Source organism: Trachinotus anak, unplaced genomic scaffold, assembly GCF_046630095.1.
Source record: "Trachinotus anak isolate AG129_WGS33_773 ecotype Australia unplaced genomic scaffold, CSIRO_AGI_Tana_v1 ptg000032l, whole genome shotgun sequence".
Lineage (NCBI taxonomy): Eukaryota > Metazoa > Chordata > Actinopteri > Carangiformes > Carangidae > Trachinotus > Trachinotus anak.
Window position 1 is genome coordinate 21,643,658 of NW_027273883.1, and position 24,588 is coordinate 21,668,245.

Below are 24,588 nucleotides of genomic sequence, written 5' to 3' on the forward strand. Positions count from 1 at the left end.
ACATTTTTAAAAGTAGATACAGACAATGCTACATTAATATTAAAGTCTTTTTTTAAGGGACTTAAACTAGCAATATGACACATTAAAGTTCCCCAGTTTTTAAGTTGTTCTTAAATGAAATTTCTTGCGGTAAAATAGCAGCAGTTTTTTATAAATATAACTTCCTGAGACCTGTCTCTCTCATCTGTCTCTAACAGGAATGAAGCCCTTTAAGTGTAATGTTTGCGACGCCTCATTCACCACCAACGGTAGCCTGAACCGCCACATGATTATCCACATCAAATCTTTCAAATGCTCCATGTGTGACGAGAGCTTCAGGACCAGCCTGCTGTGTAAAAAGCATATGAAGAAGGAGCACACCGTGGAGGACCAAAGTAAGGACTCCAAGATACCGTTTGACTGTGTCATTACATGACACTTGGTTAGACTCAGTTTCATTCAATAACAATCAATTCAATTCAATTCATACTTTATCTCTGTAGTTAGAAATTCGAAAAGTTGGAAGATATAAATAACATTTCTAAGAATATGAGAAATATAGTAAACATGGGAACATGGAATTTCCAGCTGTGGATACAAATGTATATTTTTGAAAACATTTCACTTTTGATGCATCTTTGCCTCAGTTTGAGCTGCCAAACCAAGAAGTGTCAGCCAGTGACAAATAATGATAATTCTTCCAGTCATAGGTCTGGATAGTCAAGATGTTGATGAAGAAGAGGAAGACGAGGAAGGCGAGCAAAAGTTATCAAAGAGGAGGGGCTTGGAAATCATCACTTTCACTGAGGAGCAGGCGGCCGAGCTGGCGAAGGATCCCGGCGAGGAGGCCTCGGTGTCGGAGCGGATCCTCGCCCAGTCGGCAGCTGAGAGGGATCGGATCAGCGAGATCAAAGACAAGGCTGTGGAGCTGGAGACAGAACCTAAGTTTGCAAACTGTTGCAATTACTGCCCCAAGAGCTTCAAGAAGCCCAGTGACCTTGTCAGGTAATAATATCAATGTCATTTATAGCTGTTTAAGAAAATAATGTCAGCGTGCCGTGGTCTACATTAGACACCATATATGTAATGATAACATTTCTATCTGACCTCTTTGTCATAACCATGGCCAAGTTGTGTAGACAAATGTGGCAGCTGATTTATGTGTTGTGCTCTCAAGTGTTCCTGCAATCACTGCGGCGCCAGATTTCACTTGAAGACAATTAAAACGACAGTGAAAGCAAAGATGTTTGGTTGTTCACAGTCAGCAGTCGCCCCCTCTGACAGATGAAGTAACTCTACGTGAATTATTCAGTCTCAAAGCACAAGTCTGAAATGAATTATGACTCAGACCTTTGAAAAAAAATTCATATTAATGGGCCGTTTCTATCTGACATCCGCAGTGAGGCTGTGTAAATGCAGTGTGGAGTGATATTAGCTCAGGGGCTAATCAATTAAAATTCAAAGAGGTCCAGTTAGACAGAATATCCTCAAGCAAAGCGCTCTAGTGAGTGATAAGAACATCATAACAGAGAGCTTTTGAAAGATCTTAAAATGAAGTACCTCATTTTAGAAAAAAATGAAATAACAATCAGTTTTATCCCACTCCAACTCTCATTTCTCCTGTGTGTGTATCTCACACTGACTCAAATCACAGTGGCTGCGTAGCATCATTAGAGATTATTATTAACGCATGTAACTGATCTGTGAGTTTCCTGGGCTGCTAGACCACTGCTGTAAAGGTGACAAAACCTGCTCCGGTTAAATGAGAAAAATGTAATAATTCTCAATAATTCATTGGTTACAGGTTCAGGTCTGGATAGAACGGTATCTGGGTATAGACCTGGATCACCTGTTAGTGACCTCAGTATTAGCTGATTGAGCCCAGCAGGACTTTATAATTAGAAATTTAAAACAAAACCAAAAAGCTTCATGATTTATTACATGGTAATCATAATAAATGCAGTTCAAGATCATAAATACACAATACTGTAGAAGTGGATAGAAGATGAAACCAAGCGAGGGATCTGTGGAGTGGCGTCTCACTGTCGACCCAGTTCCGCTTCCTGGTCAGTCAGCTTGCCTCTCAGAATGTGATTGAAGCATGAGGATTTAATGGAGATTTATAAAAAATGAAATCGATAAAATGAGCAGAAACTTGTGGCTTTGACTTTCTTTATACAACGTCTCAGTTTGTCGTTGGTGCAGCTGATAACAGCACAGAACAGAGAAGATGTAAAAGATGTTTTCTTAGATTATAAGCTTTATTTTAATGACATTTGATGACTATATTGTCAACATGTAGCAGGTTTGATGAGATCTTTTGGATGTGTTTCTTGGCAAAAGCACTTACATGCATACTTACATACTTACTTACATACATTACAGTGTTATAAATAAGTACATAAATCATTTCATGCACTTGTGTCTGAATCCAAACAACAGTAAACACAGGCAGTAGCCCCCTGGAGTAGCTATAATTACTAACTGTGTAGGAACATACTGTAAGTCCCTGTCAGTGAAGCGTGAGTGCTTACTTGTGAAGTAGTTGCTAGTAGTTGGTTTGCTCACAATATTGTTTTTAAAGGGAAAATCCAGTATTTTTCAATATTGCTTTAAACAGCATTTGTGGGTCATGTTGTTTCATATACAGGTGAGGTAGTGAAATATGATACTCGAAGTCCAGTTGGAGGAGTGGACTTGCATGTGTCAAAGCTTATTAGAAGCCAGAACAGCACATTGGTTGGTAATGCTCACAGACATCACTGCTGCAACTATTTTATATTTCAATGCAACAGTCTAGAGATGAACAGCAGACTCTGTCACACAGAGTTAGTCTGAACAGAGATGTAGCCATCGTTTCGTTTTCTTTTACATAAATTAACCTTTTTTTTTCTCCACATCAGTGTGGCGAGAGTTTTTACAATATTATATTCATTTTAATAAAACACATTTACTGGAAGCAAATCATGGGTAGTAGGTCATCCAGTTTGCCCATGCAATTATCCAGAAGCAAGTATGTGTCAGACATCCTAATTAAACATCAACACAGCGCAAATGACAGAAGTTAGTAAATAATGCACAAGGTCACCATTTCTGATGATCTCTTTATAACATTCAGAAAATAGCTTTGAAGGAGTGTGAGGAAGAATCAGTGTAGTGGTAGAAATAAATATATACTTACATCTCTTTAGAAGTTGGTCCATGTTATTGGAGGTTCCAATTGCTTGAACCACATCTATGATTTAAGTTTTTATATTTGGAGTCAAGAGTGCATTTGCAGTTTTTGGAAGCTCATTTACCAACAGCACTGGCAACTAAAGGCATGAAGTGGAAGAGTGGTCTTGGATGATAACCAGTCATAACCCTAACCTAACCCCAACACTAGTGAGGCTGCACCTTGTGCTGCCTGTTTCCATTATTTCACTCATCTCTCTTTTTTCATGCAAACAAATTTAAGTTGCACTCATCTGCTTTTTTTTCCCCACATGAAATCTTTAATATGTCCTTCAGCTCTTTCAAATTTGCCTGCGTCAATCTCTGTCAATGTCTAGGCACATCAGGATCCATACAGGAGAAAGACCTTACAAGTGCGATGAATGTGGGAAGAGTTTTACAGTGAAATCTACCCTGGACTGCCACGTCAAGACACATACAGGTTAGTGTTTTATCACGAGAAAGATGCTGATGATGTTTTACTTTCTTCCAGGGTTCCTGCTGGACGTGGTGGTTGTGGAACATTGTGGTTTTTTGTCAGTTGTGTTTGTCAAAAGCAGAAAATACTGTGGAGTCTTTTGTTTAGATTTCTTAGAGGAAATAATTCAACATTTTGGGAAGATTGATGCTGCTCTCATGTCTGTAGTAAATATTAAGCCACCGCCAGTATACAGTGAATTTAGCCCATGGCTGCCCAAATCAAATTAAAGTCACTGATGCTTGCCTCCAGAGTGACTCCTGTGTCTGCACCCATCCACATGAACTCAATCATACAGCCTTATGCTCCTCCTCGGCCACCGCGTTCCTTCAAGGAACGTTGTCTGGCAGTACCATCACTGCACACAAAGAGGGACAAGCTACTGAACGCTGTCAGAGCAGCGGCGTCCCTCCTTATCTTCAAGAATCTCTTGACATCTCCTCTCCTAAGACCTCTAACACCCTAACTAACTAGTCTGTCTAGCAAACACTTACTGTGAACTTTCAGTGTCTCCTCCGGCACTGAAGCTTTAGTGATGTCCCTCACTCGTAAGTTGCTTTGGATAAAGGCGTCTGCCACAAGAGAATAAATGTAAACATAGTCCATACAGAAAACAAAGTGTAAACGTTGTGGTTTTGTGTGAAACTGCAGGAAGCTACAACGGCCGGCATGTAAATACTCTTAGAATCACATTGTGTTGTTTTTACACTCTGGCCTGATCAATAATCTCATCCAACTCTCAGCAAGAAAGCAAATAAGGATATTTCTCCAAATGTTTCTTTCATCACTATGTGTTTTAACTGTTAACATGTGTATGGTCTAAACAGTTTTTAGCCCAACCACACTGAGACCTTGTTAACTACTTTAGAGGAATTGAACCTTAAGTTAAATGAAAGCGTCCTTGCCTGATTGCAGACTATTCAGGGCTATCCTTGTCATTTTAAAGCTGTTTTATATTTGCCACACCCAGGACAGTTACATCACTTCTTACATAACCCATGAAACACAAAGAAAAGGAGGACTTGCTGACCACAAAGAGACACCAAGCAGCTATAGTCTGGAGTTGTGATAGAGCTATAAGTCATATTCAGCTGACTGCACTTAACACTCTTACTTATCTTTGCAGGTCAGAAGCTGTTCAGCTGTCACATGTGCAACACCTCCTTCTCTACAAAGGGCAGCTTAAAGGTGCACATGCGCCTCCATACCGGCTCCAAGCCCTTCAAATGTCCCTTCTGTGAACTCCGCTTCAGAACATCAGGCCATCGCAAAACACACATCCAGTGCCACTTCCGGCCTAATAGCGACAGCCGCAAGTCCAAACGGTCTGCCTCGTCTGCTGGTCAGACCAGCCAGGGTCAAGACCCAGGAACGGGGCAGACTATGGCCTCGGGCCAGGGGCAGCAGCCGGCTGCATCAGAGGCTCTTCAATCTGTGGGTCTGCTACAAACGCCCAATTCTGACCCCAGCATTTACCTCCCGGCCAACCAAGTGCTGACAGGACAGTTTGACCAGAATCTGCTGCAACCAGGACTGGTGGGACAGGCCATCCTGCCTGCCTCCATGTCAGGTAGGGATTTTTCTTTTTAATTATAATTTTTTTGGACATATTTATTATAAATAACAGAAGAGGGTGACAGGAAACAGGACAGAGCGTAGGGGAATGACAAGCAGCAAAGAGAACAGGCGGTTGGGAGTCGAACTGGGGACTCAGGCGCTCAGAGCATTTGTGCCCCAACCATTTGGCTATCCGATCGCTCCACGCCTTGCAGGGATTATGGATGTGTCTACGCACATACAAGAAACACATTTTGCTTTGTGTAAAGCAGCGTAGCAAGAAGACAGTTTGTTACAGAACTTTGACTGAATTAACTCACGCTTAGACCCACAACAGTAAAACTGAGCCACAAAATGTTTATTAACCCAAAGACTCACTGTTGTGTATTATGGATGACCCAACAACCATCAACACATTTTATTGTCACTTGGCTTTTGCTCTAAGTGTAATACCTGATGATTAATGCACTGAAGTTCGTGGGTGTAACTGGAATCATCATTCCCAGTGTCAGTCAGTCAGTCGGTATTCAATTGGCAACATCAGCGCTGCTGCTCAGGACACGATGAATTACACCACAATCCCTGATGAGGCCCATGCCAGGAGGAGGAAGGTGATTGATCACCACAAGACACCCTTGGTGTACTCTCTTTCCTCTGATCACAAAATAGCACTTTGATGGTTTTGAGGATAAATTTGCTTTTATGTGGAACCGCATCAGAGCTGCCAAACACTCGTTTATGATGCCTGCACTCTGCTGAGCTGCGTTTCTCCTTTCACACTTCAGCAGCTGAGCACTGAAGATTTCCCTGTGCGTGCTGATAAAATGACTCAGAAAATTAGATTGAAATTTTTTAGGAATCTAGTTATGGTTCTGGTGTTTAAGGTGTGGAGACCAGCTGACTGTAGTTTATAGGACAGTTTGTAAGATGAAACAAACACATCAATACAAACTGCTGGGTGTATGGTGCTATGTAACGTGCTCAATAAGGGAGTTACAGAGCAGCACATTGCAAACATTTTTTCTGTAACACTCACAACTGATTCAGGGTAAAAGTGTTGACCAGGTCTCACTACCCCGTGCAGCCATGTAATGACCTTGTCCACACCACTGTTGGAGCATGACAGTTGGCCAAACATGTTTTCCAGTCATGGCTTTCTTCCTCAGGCTCACCACTCCATATTTCTTACAACTCCCTCACTCTCTCTCTCTGTTTGTGTATTTTTTAGTAAAGTGCTCAGTTCACAATGAGAAAAAAAAAAAAAAAAAACTCCTTTCATCATCATCTGGGGAAAAAGCTAATTCACTGCCAGATTCTCTTTGTTGTTTCTCAGTTTTTTTAGTGGAACTTATTCATGAGATTTTCAGTACTTCAGGGTTATTCTTGTTTGAGGAGAAACCATCAGGGTCCAGATATGGCCTTATATATAATCATGTATCTGCCTCCAGGGTCTTGTCTGATTTTTTTTTCTTTTTTCTTTTTTTAAGTCTTTTAAGTTTTTTTTTGTTTGTTTTTTTTAAGTTATTTTTTTGGCCTTTTTTTAATGCCTTGATTGGATAGGTCAGTGAGAGAGTGACAGGAAAGTCAGGGAGAGAGAGGGGATGACATGCAGCAAAGGGCCGCTGCAGGTAGGACTAAGCCTTAATGGTATGCGCTTCACCAGGTGAGCCACCGAGGCGCCCCAAGTCTTTTAAGTTTTTTATTTTTATTTTTATCTGCCACGTCCTGCAAGTGCAGTAGTTTTGATTTCATTAAATGTAACACGTTAATTCTAATGTAAAGATTTTCTGTCATGAACAGCTGATTGAGCTGAACAGTAGGTTGTTTATAAAATGTAAGCACATTTTGATGCAGTACCTTCTGTCGCTCTGATGCCTGGAAGGTTCATTAGTCCAACATTAACACAAAATGTGAAATATTGTGTGTGTGTGTGTGTGTGTGTATGTGTGTGTGTGTGTGTGTGTGTGTGTGTGTGTGTGTGTGTGTTTTGCAGCTGCAGGAGATCTGACTGTGTCTCTCCCAGATGGCCTGACCACACTGGATGGCATCCACCTGCAGCTGACGCCTGCCAACCTGGTGTGCCCCAACGTCCAGATCTCTGGCATCGATACCAGCAACATCAACAACATCACACTGCAGGTTACACACATCTCCTACTGAGCCTTGTGTTATTATCCATCTGTATCACCACCTCAGTTTAATTTAATTTGGGCCTTTTCTGTTGGATGTGAGTCCTGAGCTCATTTTTTTTCCTAAATGACTCAAGTATTGAGACCCAAAACTTCACAAATGAGAGCCTGAATCCATAACGACAATACTACCAACCTAAAATTAGCTTAATGTTATTTAGTATTATGCAATATGTTAAAATTCAAAAACCACTGCAGTTTACTGTAACGCCGAAGTGCTGTTCATGAGCCAATCGTAGCACACATACAATATAATATATTGGTATGAAATGTTTCATAGCCTGATATTCTCAATATATTAGTATTATGTGGCATAATCATGTAATAATAGTGATAATGATAATGATAATGATAATGATAATGATAATGATAATGATAATGATAATGATAATGATAATAAGAAGAAGAATCATTTTTGTCCACAGATGTGGAAAATGTGGAAATATGGTGTCTGATCATGTTAAACGTGTTGGAGGAAACATTTTTAGCCCAGCCCACCTCTTCTCTAGCTTGATAAATAGATTAATGCATCTATAATATTTCTAATGATTATAAAAGACCACAGTAACTTATTGATCAAATATTTGGTTGTAACTCTTAAATTTTAAGTGCTCTTTTTAATTGCAGGGCTTCTAAGTAAGATTAAAAAGGCTTTAATAATCTAAAGACTGTAGCCTGTTCCCCCAATAATATCACAAGGCTTTACCTCTTGTCTTTTCTTCAGTTTTTATCATTTAATTCAGCAGAATCAGCTGAAGCAGTAGATATGTTGATAATTCCCTCGGTGTGTATCATTTCATCCAAACCATTTCACTCAATTACTTAAACAAATTAGTTTGTGCAGACAGGTTTTTGGATGTGGTGACGCACAATTATTTTGTAAAAAATCTCAATAAAGGGCATTTCACTTGCATGTTTATTTACACAACTATAAACACTCAAAAGCCCCCTCAACTTTGTGTTTTAATTCAATTTTTTTTTCCAGAGAGAAATATTTCCGTGCTAATGCTAATGTATTAACTAAATCCACAGAAAGTAGGTAGTTAGGAGGATTTCAATAATAAGTAATGAAGTATTGGTCGCCCAGGGATTTTTGGGGTGTTTTCTACCATTATGTGACTAGTGAATGCAGATGCACTGAACCAGAGGTTTCTGAACTGTGAGTCTTGCCTTCAAAGGGGCTGACGGGAGACTTGAACTGAGGGGAGGCGTGGAGGGGATATGTGAGGTGAAAGGGACAGGTGCATGCTGGGATTCTAAAAACAGTGCCTTACTTATTGTAGTTTGGCCTGCACTACTAAGTCTAATCCAAATTTGATACTCATCAACATATTATTATCTATAATGTTCATTGTGAATAAATGTCCATAAATCTGCTTAGAAATCATAGAAAGAAGTTGAACTTTTCTGAGAATCATTACATGTCTAAGTTTTCTTCAGTATCATTATCATCATAAGTAATCTGATAGTTGTCTGTACATTCATTCAGGTAGCAAACAGGAAGTGCTAATTTGGCAAACTCTTAATGCCAATATGCCAAAATCTTAACAAATATTGGCTAAAATAAATGTTGAAGCTGTAGCCCACATGCACACTATCTTACACTCTCTGTGTACATCCCCCAAGGCACAATGGGAACTGTAGTTCAAAATCTTGGAGCAGGATTTTCTCCTGTATTAAATAAGACAAAGAATAATAATAGGTGTGAATATGCTTTTTTGACATTACAAAGGCTCAAATTGTCTCACCAACACGGTTCTTATATTCTTGGAACAATGACGCTCTTCTCTATCCACTCAGTTGGGGTGTTATGGGTGAGGGGTGGGAAGCACTCTCGATTTTGTCTAAGCGGGGGCGGAGCCGCAGTGTCAGAACTTGAGAACCCCTGCACTGAACCAAAGGAGCAGTGACATCCTACAATCCCATAAGAGCACTGGAATGAGATTCAGCAGAGCTGCAGTATGACAAGACCATGATGAGTTTTGTTCAGTCAGCTGTAAAAATAATGAATAAAAATTTTGTTTTCGACACATCTGATCTGCACTTTGGGGTTCAAATCCATTCAGTTTGTTATGTTGAACTGAAATTTATTCAGATAGTGTTGTTATGCATATCCTCCATCATTAGGGGTAACTCTGAAAGATTTTTTTTTTCATTTATTTTATTTTATTGTATTTTTTATTTTATTTATTTTATACAATAAAATGAACAGTAGCTTTCTTATATTAGTCATTAAATTGTACTGTATATAAAGTCTGCTACAGCAATTACTTTAATTGCCAAACCAGTTACTGAACAATATGTGCAGCTCCACTGCTTCACAATGCGTCAAACATGTAACAGATTGTGACTGGCCACTGAGCCCAGTCCCAGCAGCATGCAGCCCGACCCCTGTGCACACCCAGGCATAGAGAGAAGGCTGGTGAAGAGAGACAGGGACTGTGAAAACTTTAAGGATTTTTTTGACAGTCCACCGGCCCACAGATGCATCAGGATCTCTCTCAGAGCTCCCGATGGCCAGACTGTCCATGACAGAAGGTCAGTTGTCAATCTGTTAGTGTGTGAGAGAGAGAGAGAGCAAGGCAAGGAGGGGCTGAGCAAATTAAAGCTCTGCACACACCTCTATAATGAAAGTAACATAGTAAAATAAATAGGAAATCCATACATGGTAGTCAGTGTCAGTAAATCAAATAAAACAATATATGAGGAACACTGCCTGCAAAATACAGGTTCATATTAATGGCACCCATGTTCAAGACCAGTGTGATTTTATGCTCATTTCAGTTACATCAAAGGTTTAAGTTGTCAGAGTGTCAGTGGGTAGGACTTCCCTGAATGATCCTGAGTTTCTCCCATATTTTTCAAAGGAAACCATCTAGCCTGAGGCTTTGGCTTTTTCCCCGACACATTTCTACAAGCCTCACTCTCCTTTTCCTTTTCAACATCAGCCTTCCTCTTTCATCTGAGGTAGTACTCTCTCTTCCAGATTGACCATACCCTCCTCCAGCAGACCTTGCAACAGGGCAGCCTCCTCTCTCATCCCCTGAGTGTTGACACTGGCCTCGTCTCCCACTCTGGCAGCCAGCTCATGTCCACCACTGACCCGTCAGTGTCCGCCAATGTTGTCATCCACCCACTGACCAGCCTGGCCCTGCAGCCGTCCACCATCACACCTGCGCAGGTCACAATGGCCAGCCTCTCTGAGCAGGATGCCACAGGTCTGTTTGCTGGGAGAAATTGAACTAGACACTTTCTGTTGTGAGCTGAATAACTGATGTGTACTATCCTGTGGATCCTGCAGGTTCCCCGGACCTGAGCCATGTCATGAGCAGCTCTGGGCTGGTAGCTGGAGGCGGCAGTGGTCAGGAGATCACGCTGACCATCAACAACTCCAGTCTGACACAAGCCCTAGCCCAGGTACAGGCCCAGGCTTCGGCTGCTGGTTCCAGCGCTGCCGCAGGAAACCCTCAAGAGATCACCCTCACCATATCAGGTATGGATCACGTTATACACCACAGGTTCATCAAAATAACATGTAATCACATGGCTATATACTGTATACACTGACCTTGTCTTTTCACAGTACAGAAATACAACAACAAACAACCAGATGAAAGAAAAATTCTCCCAAGGGTCCATAACACATTTATTGATTTCCTCACTCGGGCGAACACGCTTGCAGTTAGAGAAAAAAACAAACTCAGTCCTTTTTTTTCATTTTGTAGCTGCATCACAAATCAAGATTAAGCCTCAGTATTAGAGGTTATGAGTGATACACCTTCCTCACAAGCCATTTTTTATATACATCATTGTACATCACCTTGAGTCACCATAGATCATTCCTGCCTGCATAACTGGAGCAGTCAGAGTATTTCCCCTTGAAATGACTTGGTCTTTCTTTCAATCAGCATTCTGATATATTCATTATAGTGTGAATCAAATCATTTAGACTAAGGCAATAGCAAACTATTCTTATTTATAGCCTCATTTTTTGTTTTTCTGTTGCACCAAGATGTGAAGTATTTTTTCTGCAAATTACTGATTTTTTTTTTTCTATTAACTGGAGGAAGTGGTAAAGAAATGAATCTAGTTCACAGTGCATGGGTTCCAAGTAAAATATCTGAAGTCATTTTCACTTGTCTCTCAGTTTATGTATCTTTTTGCTGGGAGATGCACAGCCTCTACAGCCTATCCTAAACAAAAAGAGCTTGAGATCTGACTCAGTGTGAAAATCCTTACTAATGTTTTTTGGACTAAAAATGGCTTTTCGCAATCCTGTTGCAGGTCAGGATCTGCTCCCCCAGCATGGCAACCCTAGTGGTGCCGAGATCAATGGCAGCATCAGGCTGGCATCACCGCTCAGTAGCCAGCCCACCAGTGCAACCTTGACCATCACCAATGACCACCTCCTACCTCAGAGCCCCGCCAACACTGGAATGGCAGGTGAGGACTGGCATATAAATGTGTGTTTGTGTCTAAATGGGCAGAAGAATATCTTAGAGGAAAGTCATATAGTATATTGAAATTATCTTCAGTCCCTGAAGCAACTATTATGTCTTGCATGAGCTGCTCTTGAGTCAGACAGTGAAAGGCTGATTTCACTGCTCACTCTGATCTCATCTTAGATGCGATAAACTTCAAGTCAGTATAACACAGCAAGATCTGAATGGCATGACAAATTTTACTTACACAGTGTTACTTACACAGGCTGCCAGCAACACTCCACAAGTTGAAAATTATACATCTTTTTATCAGATCTTTTATAAACTGATATGCTTTTTATCATTTTCTTTTTTTTTTATTCTCCTTTTAGTACTCTGTTAGCATGCATTTACATACAAACATCTGAAGTGCATTTTCAGCATACTATACTTGTGTGTAACAGGCCCAGTGTATGTGTGTTGTGCACCCGCCTATGTAGCCACATAAATGGACTGCACTTATATAGCGCTTTTTTAGTCTTATCGACCACTCAAAGCACTTGACAACAGAAGCCACATTCACCGGTTCACACACAGTTATACACGTGCTTACTTCTTACTTTTGTACACACACTCATACACATCAAATGCAATGTGGGGCTCAGTATCTTGCCCAAGGACACTTCAACACACAGATGGGAGGAGCTGGGGATTGAACCAACAACCTTCTGATAAGTGGACGACCCGCTTCACCTCTGGAGCCACAGCAGCCATATTACACTCTCGATAATGCACCCTTAAAATACAAGTGAAATACTACGCCATTAACAGGTTTTTGTGGGTCAGTTGCGCAGTTGCTTTCCACTGCCTCAAGATAGCAATGCGCCTGACCACACTTTGGACAGGAAATGACATTTGCATCAGTCTGAAACTAACAAAGAATACTGGGTGTAAGATGGGGCCTTACATAGGATCACTTTGTGACAGTTAGCAAATACACCTCACTCTCTCATCACTTCCACTCACAGGTACCCCAGGAGACAAATAATTCATCTAATGTAAATTAATTACCTTCATGGTTACAAATAAACCAATCTCTCTCTTCCAGTCAGCTTTTCTCACCATAACTCCACTTTATAAGGGGTCTTACAAGTACACACAAAAGCCATCTTTGACCTGCATCATGCCAGCTTTACTGACCTGCCCCACGCACTGATAACACCACTTGACTTCAGTCCAGCGCCTAAAGCCAATAGTATGTCAGCAAAGTGGGAGATGCTCAGCTGGCTGTTGTGCAGATATCAGCCTGACAACCCACTTGAGCAGCAATGATTAAATTGCCTCCCATTTGATGGAATGAGCGTGCATGTTAAGCGGGAGGTCTTAGTCTTTGCAGCAGTAAGCCATTGTAAACACTCATAGCATGTAGAGAATTAGACACTGCGTAGGCTGAGACTGACCTCTTGCTGCTTTTAACAACAAAGAATAGATCACAGTAACAGAGGGAGTGAGCTCTCTCTATAGATTTGACCAAACACAAAGCCTTTTCTCTTAGGTGCAGAGTAAAGAGTAGAGTTCACCAAAACGGCTACTTCAAATACAAAGGCTGTATGACAGGTGAATGAGTGTATGTAGTTCACTCACATTTTTAGCCAGTGCAAGAGTGAACATGAATAATGTCAGTTGCTCAGCCTCAGCTCAGATTCCTTTAATGGTTCAAAAGGAGATTCCCCTGACCCCAGCACCTGTGATAGATCCCAGGATAAAACTAAGGCTCAAACAGTCCCATCAATGCCCTTTTCATGAAATGGTGTGCTAAGGTGTGTGCCCCCACTACAGAGTCATCAAAGTATGGAGGAAGCTAAAATAGCTACAAAATAGACTTTGAAGGGTGAATAAAGCCCCGGCCCAGCACACCCCACAGAAATGCAAAAATGGCTGCTTTGGAAAATTGACACCAAAGATCAGATCAGTGAATGCTTCTCTGGCACTGCAGACTGACTGTTCACTAAGCCCCTTCCTGATTGCTGTCAAGCTTTCCATTCTCACAAGCCTCACATGCTTTTTACAGTGATAATGAATGGTGGCAGATTCACCAGTCGAGTCATTTTTGAAACAGCTGGTGTTCTGTCTCACACAGACGTAAACAAAAGCAGGGTTCTCGTTTCTAGCCGGCAACCATCTTTTGTTGACTCATTTTTTTGTTTACTCTTCTAGAATGATTGTGTTTGGTAAATTAATGGTTAGCTAGCGTGCTAGTTAGTCAGGAATGCTAACCTTTGCAGTGAGCAAACCTTAGAGAAGATTAACACAATTTGGCTGTTGTATTTTTGCCCTTGGAACTAAAAATTCAACGCTGCATAGTCATTTCTAATGGACCAAAATATGTACTGCACTATGGACAAAGCTGAGTCAGTTTTAGCCCAGGAAAATCATCTCTATCTTACTCTTTTATCTTTTGGTGCTATGAAAGGAATCTTTAATGAATTGCAAATGTACAGTATACAGTGCACAGTGTATCACTAAAATGTTAAATGATTTAAAAATATACTGTCTTACGATAATTGTATTATGTACAAGATTGTGTAGGGTATTTGATCTTGTGTAAAATTAAAAGATAAACAAGTCAGACAGACTATATTGAAAATACAGGCCCCAAAATAACCTGTGAACACCACAGTTTTCTCAGTTTTCTCAGTCTGGGTTGTGTCTAATGCAACATGGCTCCACATGGTAAAGAACTGCCTGGACAAGTAAGAAACCAGTTTGTGAGACATCGTAAAAATAGGAGAGGGGGAAAGAGTGTCAGCAGGCTATTGAACATAAGCCACAACACAGCTGCAGTAGTGGTCTGAAAGAGCCATACTACTAATAACGCAGCCACAGTGGTCGTTGTTGAAAAATGAAATTTACATTTACTCATTTGACAGAAGCTTTTATACAAAGTAACTTACAAGTGAGGGACAACACTAAATGACGTCACGCACATTTGGCTATTTTTTTCAACATTACATTTACCACAGAGGAGTAAGAGCTTCTGATATGACACAGCGATTATCTGTGGAAATTGATGTTTCGAGGACTGAAGGACATAGCATAAAGTCGACCTCTACAGATAGCATTCAAGAAGAATAAAACAGCACAACATGCATGATTAAACTTGAAAAGAAGAATAAGATGAAAAGCAGCCTGATGAATATTGGCAGCACATTCTCTGGTCAGATGAAACCAAAATAAATTTGTTTGGATCAGATGGGGTGCAGCATGTTTGGTGTGGACCTGGCCAGGACTACCACAGTGACTGAGTAGCTCCAGCCATTAAACATGGAGGCGGGAGTGTGTCAATATGAGGCTGCATCAGTGCAAAGGGTGTGGGGGTGATGACATTTATAGATGACACCATGAATGCGAGTTTGTTTACCCAAAGACTGAATGAAAAGATGACTCCCTCTCTATGGAGGCTTGGCAGGAGAGTTTGTGAAGAAGAAAAAAGTGAAAACCATGAACTGTCAGATCATGAAAATCATGATGTTCCCTGACTAACTCTAAGCCCTAACCCAAAACAACACCTTTTGAATATTTCAAAGCAGAAGATAGAGCATCAAAAGCCTCCAGTAAAGAGAAGCTGAAAAGAATCATCTGTGAAGAAAGACAGAACATCTCTGCACAGATTTGTGTTAGAAATAAAATATTAAGAAAATAAAACTTTTTAGTGATGCAGAGTAGGGGTACTCAGTTTTGTTGTTTACTGTATTTGTACTGTCATGCATCTATGAAGATGGTGAACATTTGAGTTTGAACTCTACATGTGAATAATTGTCACTTAATAATTATGCTGACCAATCTGTGAAAAGGAAGTAAAGGGCTTGTGTGCTGTGAAGTGAGCAAATATAATTTGTTGTGTCTTCCTGATTGTGGCTTACTTGTCACCCAGACACTTAATCAAATCTCATCTCTCTCTCTTCATTACCCTCCTCTCTCAACTCAAGAGGAAAACACTCCCACTGCTTCACAGAGACACAGAGAGCATCTTTTCTGTAGTTGATTAGACTCAAGCTTCCCTGTCACTCTGTATGCAAATGCAGTTCAACCTGCACTTTGACTGATAAATTGTATGGGGCCCATATTGCCCTTTTTATTAAAATCAAATATTGGCTAGTGTTATTCACTACTAATATAATGGAGGTCCCTCTCTGACCAAACCTAAATGAATATTTAGTCAGGGAACAATAAGCACCGAAAGGGCTTTCAGCCAGCTGGTTGCACTCACCTTAACAAATACAAGTACACATTTTGTTGTCATTACAACAATCCCTGCACTGCAGCCACTGGTTCAAAGTGTAACTGACATTGTGACCTGTAATTAGTGGTTAAAGTGGGCTAGAACAGTCCGGAAAGGCGTTCCAGCACCATCTGTTAATAAATAAATAAATCTGATTGGCAGTTTCATACATAATGTGTGCCAGCAAACCATCATAAAATCCATTCAGTCAGACTGGCCCTGTCTGTCCCTTCTCTGTGTGCCTGTCATTCAGGGTGCTGCACACGTGTTCCAGGACTGCACTCAGTGATATATGTAGTCAATTTTTTTAAGTCAGATCTACAGCTTTTCATATCATCACAAAGGTTTTACCCAGCCCCATTTCCAGCAAACGCATGGCATGGTCTGCAGTCAAATTCTGGTGTAGACCACAAAGGGAATGTAGCCAGTGGCTCCACACTAGCTGTGGAGTGTGGCAGTAAAAACTTAAATCACTCTTAACTTCACTCTGTCTTTCTTCGATTTATCAGTGACCAGCCTGCCACCTAGCACCACCCTGTCACATACTGCTGCCTCCCAGAGCCTAGTGATGTCACCAGGAGGTGTGGCCAGCGATGGCAGTGTTACACTAACCCTTGCTGACGCACAGGGTATGCTGGATGGTGTCACTCTAAACCTCAATACACAGGTAAAAAAAAATGATTGTGAAGTGATTCAAAATATATTGATTATGAAATTCAAGCAGTCAGCTGCCGTTGGCTTGACCTTTCTAAAGTTACAAACTTAAAACTTAAAATGTGGTACTGGAGGAACTGACATTGTTTGAGGACTTCAGAGAGCATTAAAAATTCAGTGATGTAGTGAAGAGTATGCAAAGATCAAACTTCACCTCATGTAGTTTGTCAGGTGTCTTACCAGATTTTGTTTTGATCTTCAGGGTCAGACGTTTCCTGCAGTGTTGAACGACTCTGGTCTGTCGGGGCAGCCAGCCAGCGCAGGCCAGCAGGTCATACTGGTCAGCCACCATTCCCAGTCTGCAAACGGAGCATCTGATAATGGATATAATGTGAGTGGGATTGTCCTGTGTGCTTAGATCTAGAGGAGGAGGAGCTGCCAAACAAAGGTGGAAGTAGGTTTTGTATTGATAAATTGATGAACTGAGCAAAGGATGGCAGCACAATAGTAATGGGGGGGGGGTTACCTATCTTGAGCATGTATCTATGCATGTATATCAAAACACATTCACCAATCAAAAACTTTGGATGTCTGTGGAAATATGCACCATGAATGCTATAGACTTTAGACTTTAGGTCTACTTAGATGCAAGACCAGACTCCTCCAACTACCACCATATACTGGAAACTTCAGTAATCTGTGTCTTTGTGTGTGACTCAGATTTCTGACGATGGGCATAAGGGTGGGAAGGACGCCCAGACAGAGGGTGATAATCGCAACCAGTGTTACTACTGTAATCAGGTGTGCCAGAATGCCAACACACTGCGACGCCACTGCAGGCAAGCTCACGGCAAGGACCGCTGTCATGTGTGCAGTCTCTGCAACAAGGCTTTCAAGCGAGCCACACACCTGAAGGTGAGAACTCATGTAAAGACATTAGACTCGGATGTTTAACAGCGTCCAATTTCAGCTATTGATTGCTTATATTGAATGTTGATATCCATTCAGCTACTGCCTCCTCTCTATGAACAAAGTTGCTTCTTATATAAAGATGAATTCAGCATTGCATATGAATGAATACGACGGATGAATGAAACTCTCAAGGTCTTATGAAAACAATAAATCAGCTCTCACGACACAAATCTTATTTTTGAGTGAGCACTTCCTTCAATTAATGGTGAAAAATGACAGATTGAAAGAGTCATTGAGGAAAGGGACAGCATTATCAAAGTGCCATCTCCGTATGAAACAAAATTAAAGGTAATTCATCAAGAGGAGTTCAGATAGACTCTTATAATTTGTCACTCTCAACAACAGAACAGAACACTTAAACTGAGGGGGGTTTTACAGCCAAACTAAGTAGAGGAACATGTGTGTTTATCTGTTCTCGCAATCCTCTTCATGCAGTTGAGACACTCAAGCACATAAATGCAGAGGCTCTCAGATCAAAAAGAAAGAGGAGAAGGAGGAGGAGGATATGGTTTTAATACGCAAGTGAAAAGGCGATTGTGCCACTGGCTTTTACATTAGTGAATGTGCTTCAATATGCAAAGCAGTAATTGTCTCTTATAAAAGTAATGACAATGAGATTAGGTAGGTGTCACAGTGAGAGTGACCGAGCTCCATCCTCTCCAGACCCCCAGGCCTCTCATTAGTCTGCAATGAGAACTCTGATGTTGATTTTCGATTTTTAAAAAGGCCCAGTGGTGGGAAAGATGAACTGGTAGCACTGATATTTTTCATTTTGTTGGCCTGTGGATAATAATTTTGCTATTTAATTATAGCTAGACAGCCAAAACCCTGGCTTTATAGTTTGGGAACTCGGAAAAATAATTAATTGCAGGCCTTCCTGCTCGACAGGCAGTGCTACATAGGTTAGGGAACATTAATAGACTCTCACAGGGAAGAGCTGAGTATTTTACATCCAATGATCATGACAGGCAGATAAATGTAGGGGATGCGGTGTGTCAGCCCACTGTGATGAATCACATCTTCTCCAGCTTGGGCTCACATTTTCAATTTATTGGTAACTTGAAATTGCATCTTGTTCTTTGGTCTACAACACATGCAAATTTATTCTAAGTTCTAATGTTTTTCCCAATTTTACCCAAGGCTTAATTTAGTAAACATTTCCTACACAATGACCTCAAAAACACACTTGACTATATCTCCTTATAAACTTCATGCAGTTATAGAATGAGCATTTTGGCCCTTTCCCCCGTCAACAGTCTTATTGTGGTATTGTTGCCATTCACTTTTCATGTGGACCGATGCTTTGTGCTGCCCAGTGTTTGACTTGAGAGCAGCTCAGTGCTGCAGGTTCAGTATTACCATTGATATTCTGAGGTTATTTCAGTCCTTCCTGATTTTCATCTCGCTGACACAATACATGAACCAAGATTTCATCAGTATTTATGGAATCATTTTCTCATTGAAAAGGCTGTGTGTGTTCACTGTAACACCTCTGAGGGTTTGGAGCACCAGAATGAGTAGTATGCTAGCCAGTGTAGTTGCTGCCAGATTCCCATTTTGAGAAATTGATTGGAAAGAGACACTCATAAGACATCAAAATGTCAAATTTGTGACTTTAAAAAGGTCAAGCCAATGTCAGGGGACTGCCTGAATTTAGTAATTGATATATTTTATATTGTAACCTGTGTTGTTAGATTTTACCATAGTACGAAAACCAAGTTAATTCATCATCTAATATTAGTTTGTCACTGACATAATATTGATATATGTTTCAGTTTCAAAATTTTTGCATTGGTCAAGCTATATATGGTAGGCATCAGTTATTTTAATTATTGATTAATCCACTGATTATTTTCTGGATTAATTGCGTTTTATCCGCCTGTTGCCATGGCGCCGCGGATGGCTGCCTCGGTGTTTTGGTGCGCATTTTTTTGCCTTATTTTCTTTATAAATCCAGTTTTCTGCTTTGGTTTCCGGAGCTCTTTCACCAGAGAAGAGCTCATTAATATCAGAGAAACAACTCCAGTGGATTTTTTTCCTACTTTTCTCGACTCATCTGTGGGATTATTGGACATTTTGGTCAGAGGTCACTGACCGTTGCTCTCGCAGTGAAACGCCGGAGGAGAGGAAAACGTGCCGGTGCGCTTGCGCGTCTCCGCCGGCGCGGACTCCGCACACCTCTCCCAGGTATCTTTCTCTCCAACGTGCGTTCACTGCCCAACAAACTGGATGAACTTCAGCTACTGGTGCAGAAGAACAGAGACTTTTCCTCATCTGCCGTCCTGTGCTTCACGGAGACGTGGCTGTGTGGATCGATTCCGAACTCTGCGCTGGAGCTGGCCGGCTTCCAACTCTTCAGAGCGGATCGCGACACAGAGCTGTCCGGCAAAACCAAAGGTGGAGGAATCTGCTTTTATGCAAACAGTGGCTGGTGCAGAGACGTGACAGTGATCCTGCAGCACTGTTCTCCTGACCTGGAGACTTTCATCATAAACTGCAGGCCCTTCTACTCCCCCCGTGAGTTCACCTCAATCATCCTGGTCGGTGTTTACATCCCACCACAGGCCACAGCAGATACTGTGTGTGGAGCGGACCAACCCGGACTCCGTAGTTATTGTCCTTGGTGACTTTAACAAAGGGAACCTCAGCCACGAACTGCCCAAATACAGACAGTTTGTTAATTGCCCGACCAGAGAGGGGAACACTCTGGACCACTGTTACACCACAATCAGTGGTGCTTATCACGCCGTCCCCCGGGCTGCACTGGGCCACTCTGACCATGTCATGGTCCACCTGATTCCCACATACAGGCAGAAACTAAAACTGTGTAAACCTGCTGTGAGGACATCAAAGCAGTGGTGCAGTGAAGCCATAGAGGATCTGCGGGCATGTTTGGACTGCACTGACTGGGAGGTGTTCAGGACTGCTTCCAACAGTCTGGATGAGTTCACAGAGGCTGTGACGTCATACATCAGCTTCTGTGAGGACTGCTGTATCCCATCACGCACCAGGGTGAGTTATAACAATGACAAACCCTGGTTCACAGCTAAGCTCAGTCAGCTCAGGAGGCAAAAGGAGGAAGCTTTCAGGAGTGGGGACAGGGACAAGTTTAAAGAGTCCAAGTACAGGTTTAGCAAAGCGGTGAGAGAAGCTAAACGACTGTACTCTGAGAAACTTCAGCTCCAGTTCTCAGCCAATGACTCTGCTTCTGTCTGGAAAGGGCTCAGACAGATCACTAACTACAAACCTAAACCCCCCCACTCCATTAATGACTTCCGTCTGGCCAACGATCTGAATGAGTTCTACTGCCGCTTTGAAAGACAGTGGGACAAGCCTGACACTAACCTCCACATCAGAGCCACATCAGAACCCCCCTCCTCCTCCTCTACCAAAGGAACGTCTCTCTCTATCCTGGAGAGAGATGTCAACAGGCTTTTTAAGAAGCAGAACCCCCGCAAAGCAGCCGGTCCTGACTCTGTCTCTCCATCATCCCTGAAGCACTGTGCTGATCAGCTGTCTCCAGTGTTCACGGACATCTTCAACACCTCACTGGAGACCTGCCACGTGCCAGCCTGCTTCAAATCCTCCACCATCATCCCTGTCCCCAAAAAACCAAGGCCCACAGGACTAAATGACTATAGACCCATTGCCCTGACCTCTGTGGTCATGAAATCATTTGAGCGTCTTGTCCTGTCCCACCTCAAATCCATCACTGACCCACTCCTGGACCCCCTGCAGTTCGCCTACAGAGCCAACAGGTCTGTAGACGACGCCGTCAACATGGCTCTCCACTTCATCCTCCAGCACCTGGACTCCTCAGGGACCTATGCCAGGATCCTGTTTGTGGACTTCAGCTCTGCCTTCAACACCATCATCCCGGCTCTGCTGCAGGACAAGCTCTCCCAGCTGAGCGTGCCTGACTCCACCTGCAGGTGGATCACCGACTTCCTGTCTGACAGGAGGCAGCACGTGAAGCTAGGAAAGCACGTGTCTGACTCCCAGACCATCAGCACTGGATCCCCGCAAGGCTGCGTTCTTTCTCCTCTGCTCTTCTCCCTGTACACCAACACCTGCACCTCCAGCCATCAGTCTGTCAAGCTCATGAAGTTTGCAGACGACACCACTCTCATTGGACTCATCTCTGATGGCGATGAGTCTGCCTACAGGTGGGAGACTGAGCGTCTGGTGACCTGGTGCAGGCAGAACAACCTAGAGCTAAACGCTCTGAAGACAGTGGAAATGATAGTGGACTTCAGGAAGAGCCCAGCCCCACCCACCCCCATCACCCTGTGTGACTCCCCCGTGGCTACCGTGGAGCATTTTCGCTTCTTGGGAACCACCATCACACAGGATCTCAAATGGGAGCTAAACATCAGCTCCCTCATCAAAAAAGCTCAGCAGAGGATGTATTTCCTGAGGCAATTGAAGAAGTTCAACCTGCCAAGGACTATGATGGTGAACTTCTACACCTCCATCATCGAGTCCATCCTCACCTCCTCCATCACCATCTGGTACGCTGCTGCCACGGAGAGGGACAATAACAGACTGCAGCGTATCATCCACTCTGCTGAGAAGGTGATTGGCTGCAATCTTCCGTCCCTCCAGGACCTGTACGCCTCAAGGACTCTGAGGCGTGCAGGGAAGATTGTAGCTGACTCCTCCCACCCTGGACACAAACTCTTTGAGACACTCCCCTCTGGCAGGAGGCTGCGGTCCTTCAGGACCAAAACCTCTCGCCACAAAAATAGCTTCTTCCCATCTGCTATTAGCCTCATCAACAAGGCTAGAGAGCCCCACTGTTGCTGATCAATTGCACCAATCACCAGAAAAAATTCCTTGTATGTGAAAACATACTTGGCAATAAAACTGATTCTGATTCTGATTCTGATTCTGATTCTGAAAATGACTGTGAAAAATGTGAAAAGAACTATGGTAATTTCCCAGAGTCTGAAATTACATTTTCAAATTGCTTGTTTACATTAAGTCAGAAACCCAAAGATATAAAGTTTATCAAGAAAGGTTAACAAGAAATTATTTCAGTTTTAATATATAGCACCACATTGTTGAAACCAATGATACAACATTTGTGAAGTAACCATTCTGCTGACGTAAAAGATACATGTAATATATATAATAGTCAGTCATCAAAAACCACATATTGTAAATATTGTAAATTAGGTTATTAAGATTCAAAAGGACAAGTACAAAATTAAAGACCTTTCTACACTCACACACATTTTTCATGTCATTTTTGGTTTTCATTTTTCAACATATCACTCCAGTAAGAGAGCACATCGTTAAGTGCTTTATACACGAAAAAGAAAGAAAGAGGAAAGACAGAGTGTCCACAGCCTCGAATCAAACAATGTCAGTTCCTCCAAGGCCAAAATGACAGAAATCTCTAGTCCTAGCCACATTGTAGGAGAGGGACTTTGTGTGCTAAACTATAATGGTTAAATTTATTGTTTGGGCCTGTCTACAGGAACATGAACGGGTGCACCAGCCAGGCCCGTCACCCAGCTCCCAGAAACCCAGAGTCTTCAACTGCTCCTCCTGCGTGAAGGCCTTCGCCAAGCGCAGCCAGCTGGAGAGACACAACCGAACACACACAGGTAAGAGGATTATTGGTTTACACTGTAGATGTCACAACAAAAATCACAGCATTGTCATTCAAATTAAAATCCACCATTTATAATTATCTTTAACTACTTATCCAGCCAAAAAGTGTTTATTAAATGAAGTAATTATGGAATAAATAATCATATGAATAAATTTCATAAAATATATAAACAAACCAAGTAATTGTGAAATTATTTAAGAAATAATTAGAACTTAATTCATTTGCATGAACTGTTATTTTATCAAATCCAAAAAGGGAAAAAGCACAGACCGGTTTCGACCACCACAGGATCTTCTGCAGGGCATGGTTGGAAAGAAAAGTAAGTTAGACTAGAGTATTTAAAAAACATCCAATTTAAAAATCTCTAAATGAAGAAATAGGCTGAGTTTTGAGCTTGGATTATAACCAACCTTTAAAGTGAGTGAAGAGCAAGAGTTAAACTGAGCAGGTACCTGGTCAATTCAGACTGCGGCATCTGCGACTATCTGATCCTCGAAAAAACACACACCATTCTGTAAAGAACAAAGGTGTGGTCCCCTTTTACTCAACAGAAGGTCAGTTATGCTTGAACAGAACTAGTTTGTAAGATGTGCCACTTGTGCTGCTAACACAGGCGCTTCAATTTGATGCTGACAAAGCCGAGCTAGTTAGCTGGCTATATAGGTAGCATTCTAAGCTAAAAAAGGAGAAAAGGAGAGGTTTATTACTGTGTCTCTGCACTGTGTGTTATTTACAGCAGAAGGAAGCTGAGTTCAGTGTTACTTTGGCATTGCTGTCACTGTAGTTAACAGGAGCTAATTGACTACATTATGGAGCATGCTGAGCTTGCTATCTTAAGAGAGGCTTTGAGTGAGATTGGCTGGAAGGCAAGAAGGGTGCTGACAGGTGACAACACCACTGTCATGAAAAATGCCATCATGAAAGAAAAGATTCTGAAATAACAATTTCTATAATGAAATAAAAATGAGCTCCAATAAAACGTTTTATTGAAAGAATGACATGAATGAATGAGTTTTTCATGATTTTTTATCATTATTATTGTTTTTTTAGTTTGATATCGAACACTTTGGGGCTGTGGCTATTACCAGACAGCATTTCATAATCGAACATGAACGTTTAAGGTCATACCTTTGAGGTTTAAGGAAGTTGTGTGAATGAAGAGAAATATTTGACCACTATGGAAACCTGAGGGTCGGACCTGTAGTATGTTTGAAGATTCTGCA

The 24,588-nt window shown here is 41.8% G+C and overlaps 1 protein-coding gene across 1 annotated transcript in view; it reads left to right on the forward strand.

Moving 5' to 3' along the window:
- Window positions 1-24,588, forward strand: part of LOC139613393 (zinc finger protein 236-like) — a 64,534-nt gene that overhangs the window by 32,675 nt on the left and 7,271 nt on the right. Inside the window, exons 19-30 of the mRNA XM_071470006.1 lie at window positions 198-374; window positions 684-984; window positions 3,531-3,634; window positions 4,797-5,240; window positions 7,221-7,366; window positions 10,403-10,634; window positions 10,718-10,909; window positions 11,701-11,859; window positions 16,629-16,786; window positions 17,036-17,164; window positions 17,494-17,688; window positions 23,228-23,357. Coding sequence (XP_071326107.1) covers window positions 198-374; window positions 684-984; window positions 3,531-3,634; window positions 4,797-5,240; window positions 7,221-7,366; window positions 10,403-10,634; window positions 10,718-10,909; window positions 11,701-11,859; window positions 16,629-16,786; window positions 17,036-17,164; window positions 17,494-17,688; window positions 23,228-23,357 — 2,367 coding nt within the window. The remainder of the gene's footprint in view (window positions 1-197; window positions 375-683; window positions 985-3,530; window positions 3,635-4,796; window positions 5,241-7,220; window positions 7,367-10,402; window positions 10,635-10,717; window positions 10,910-11,700; window positions 11,860-16,628; window positions 16,787-17,035; window positions 17,165-17,493; window positions 17,689-23,227; window positions 23,358-24,588) is intronic.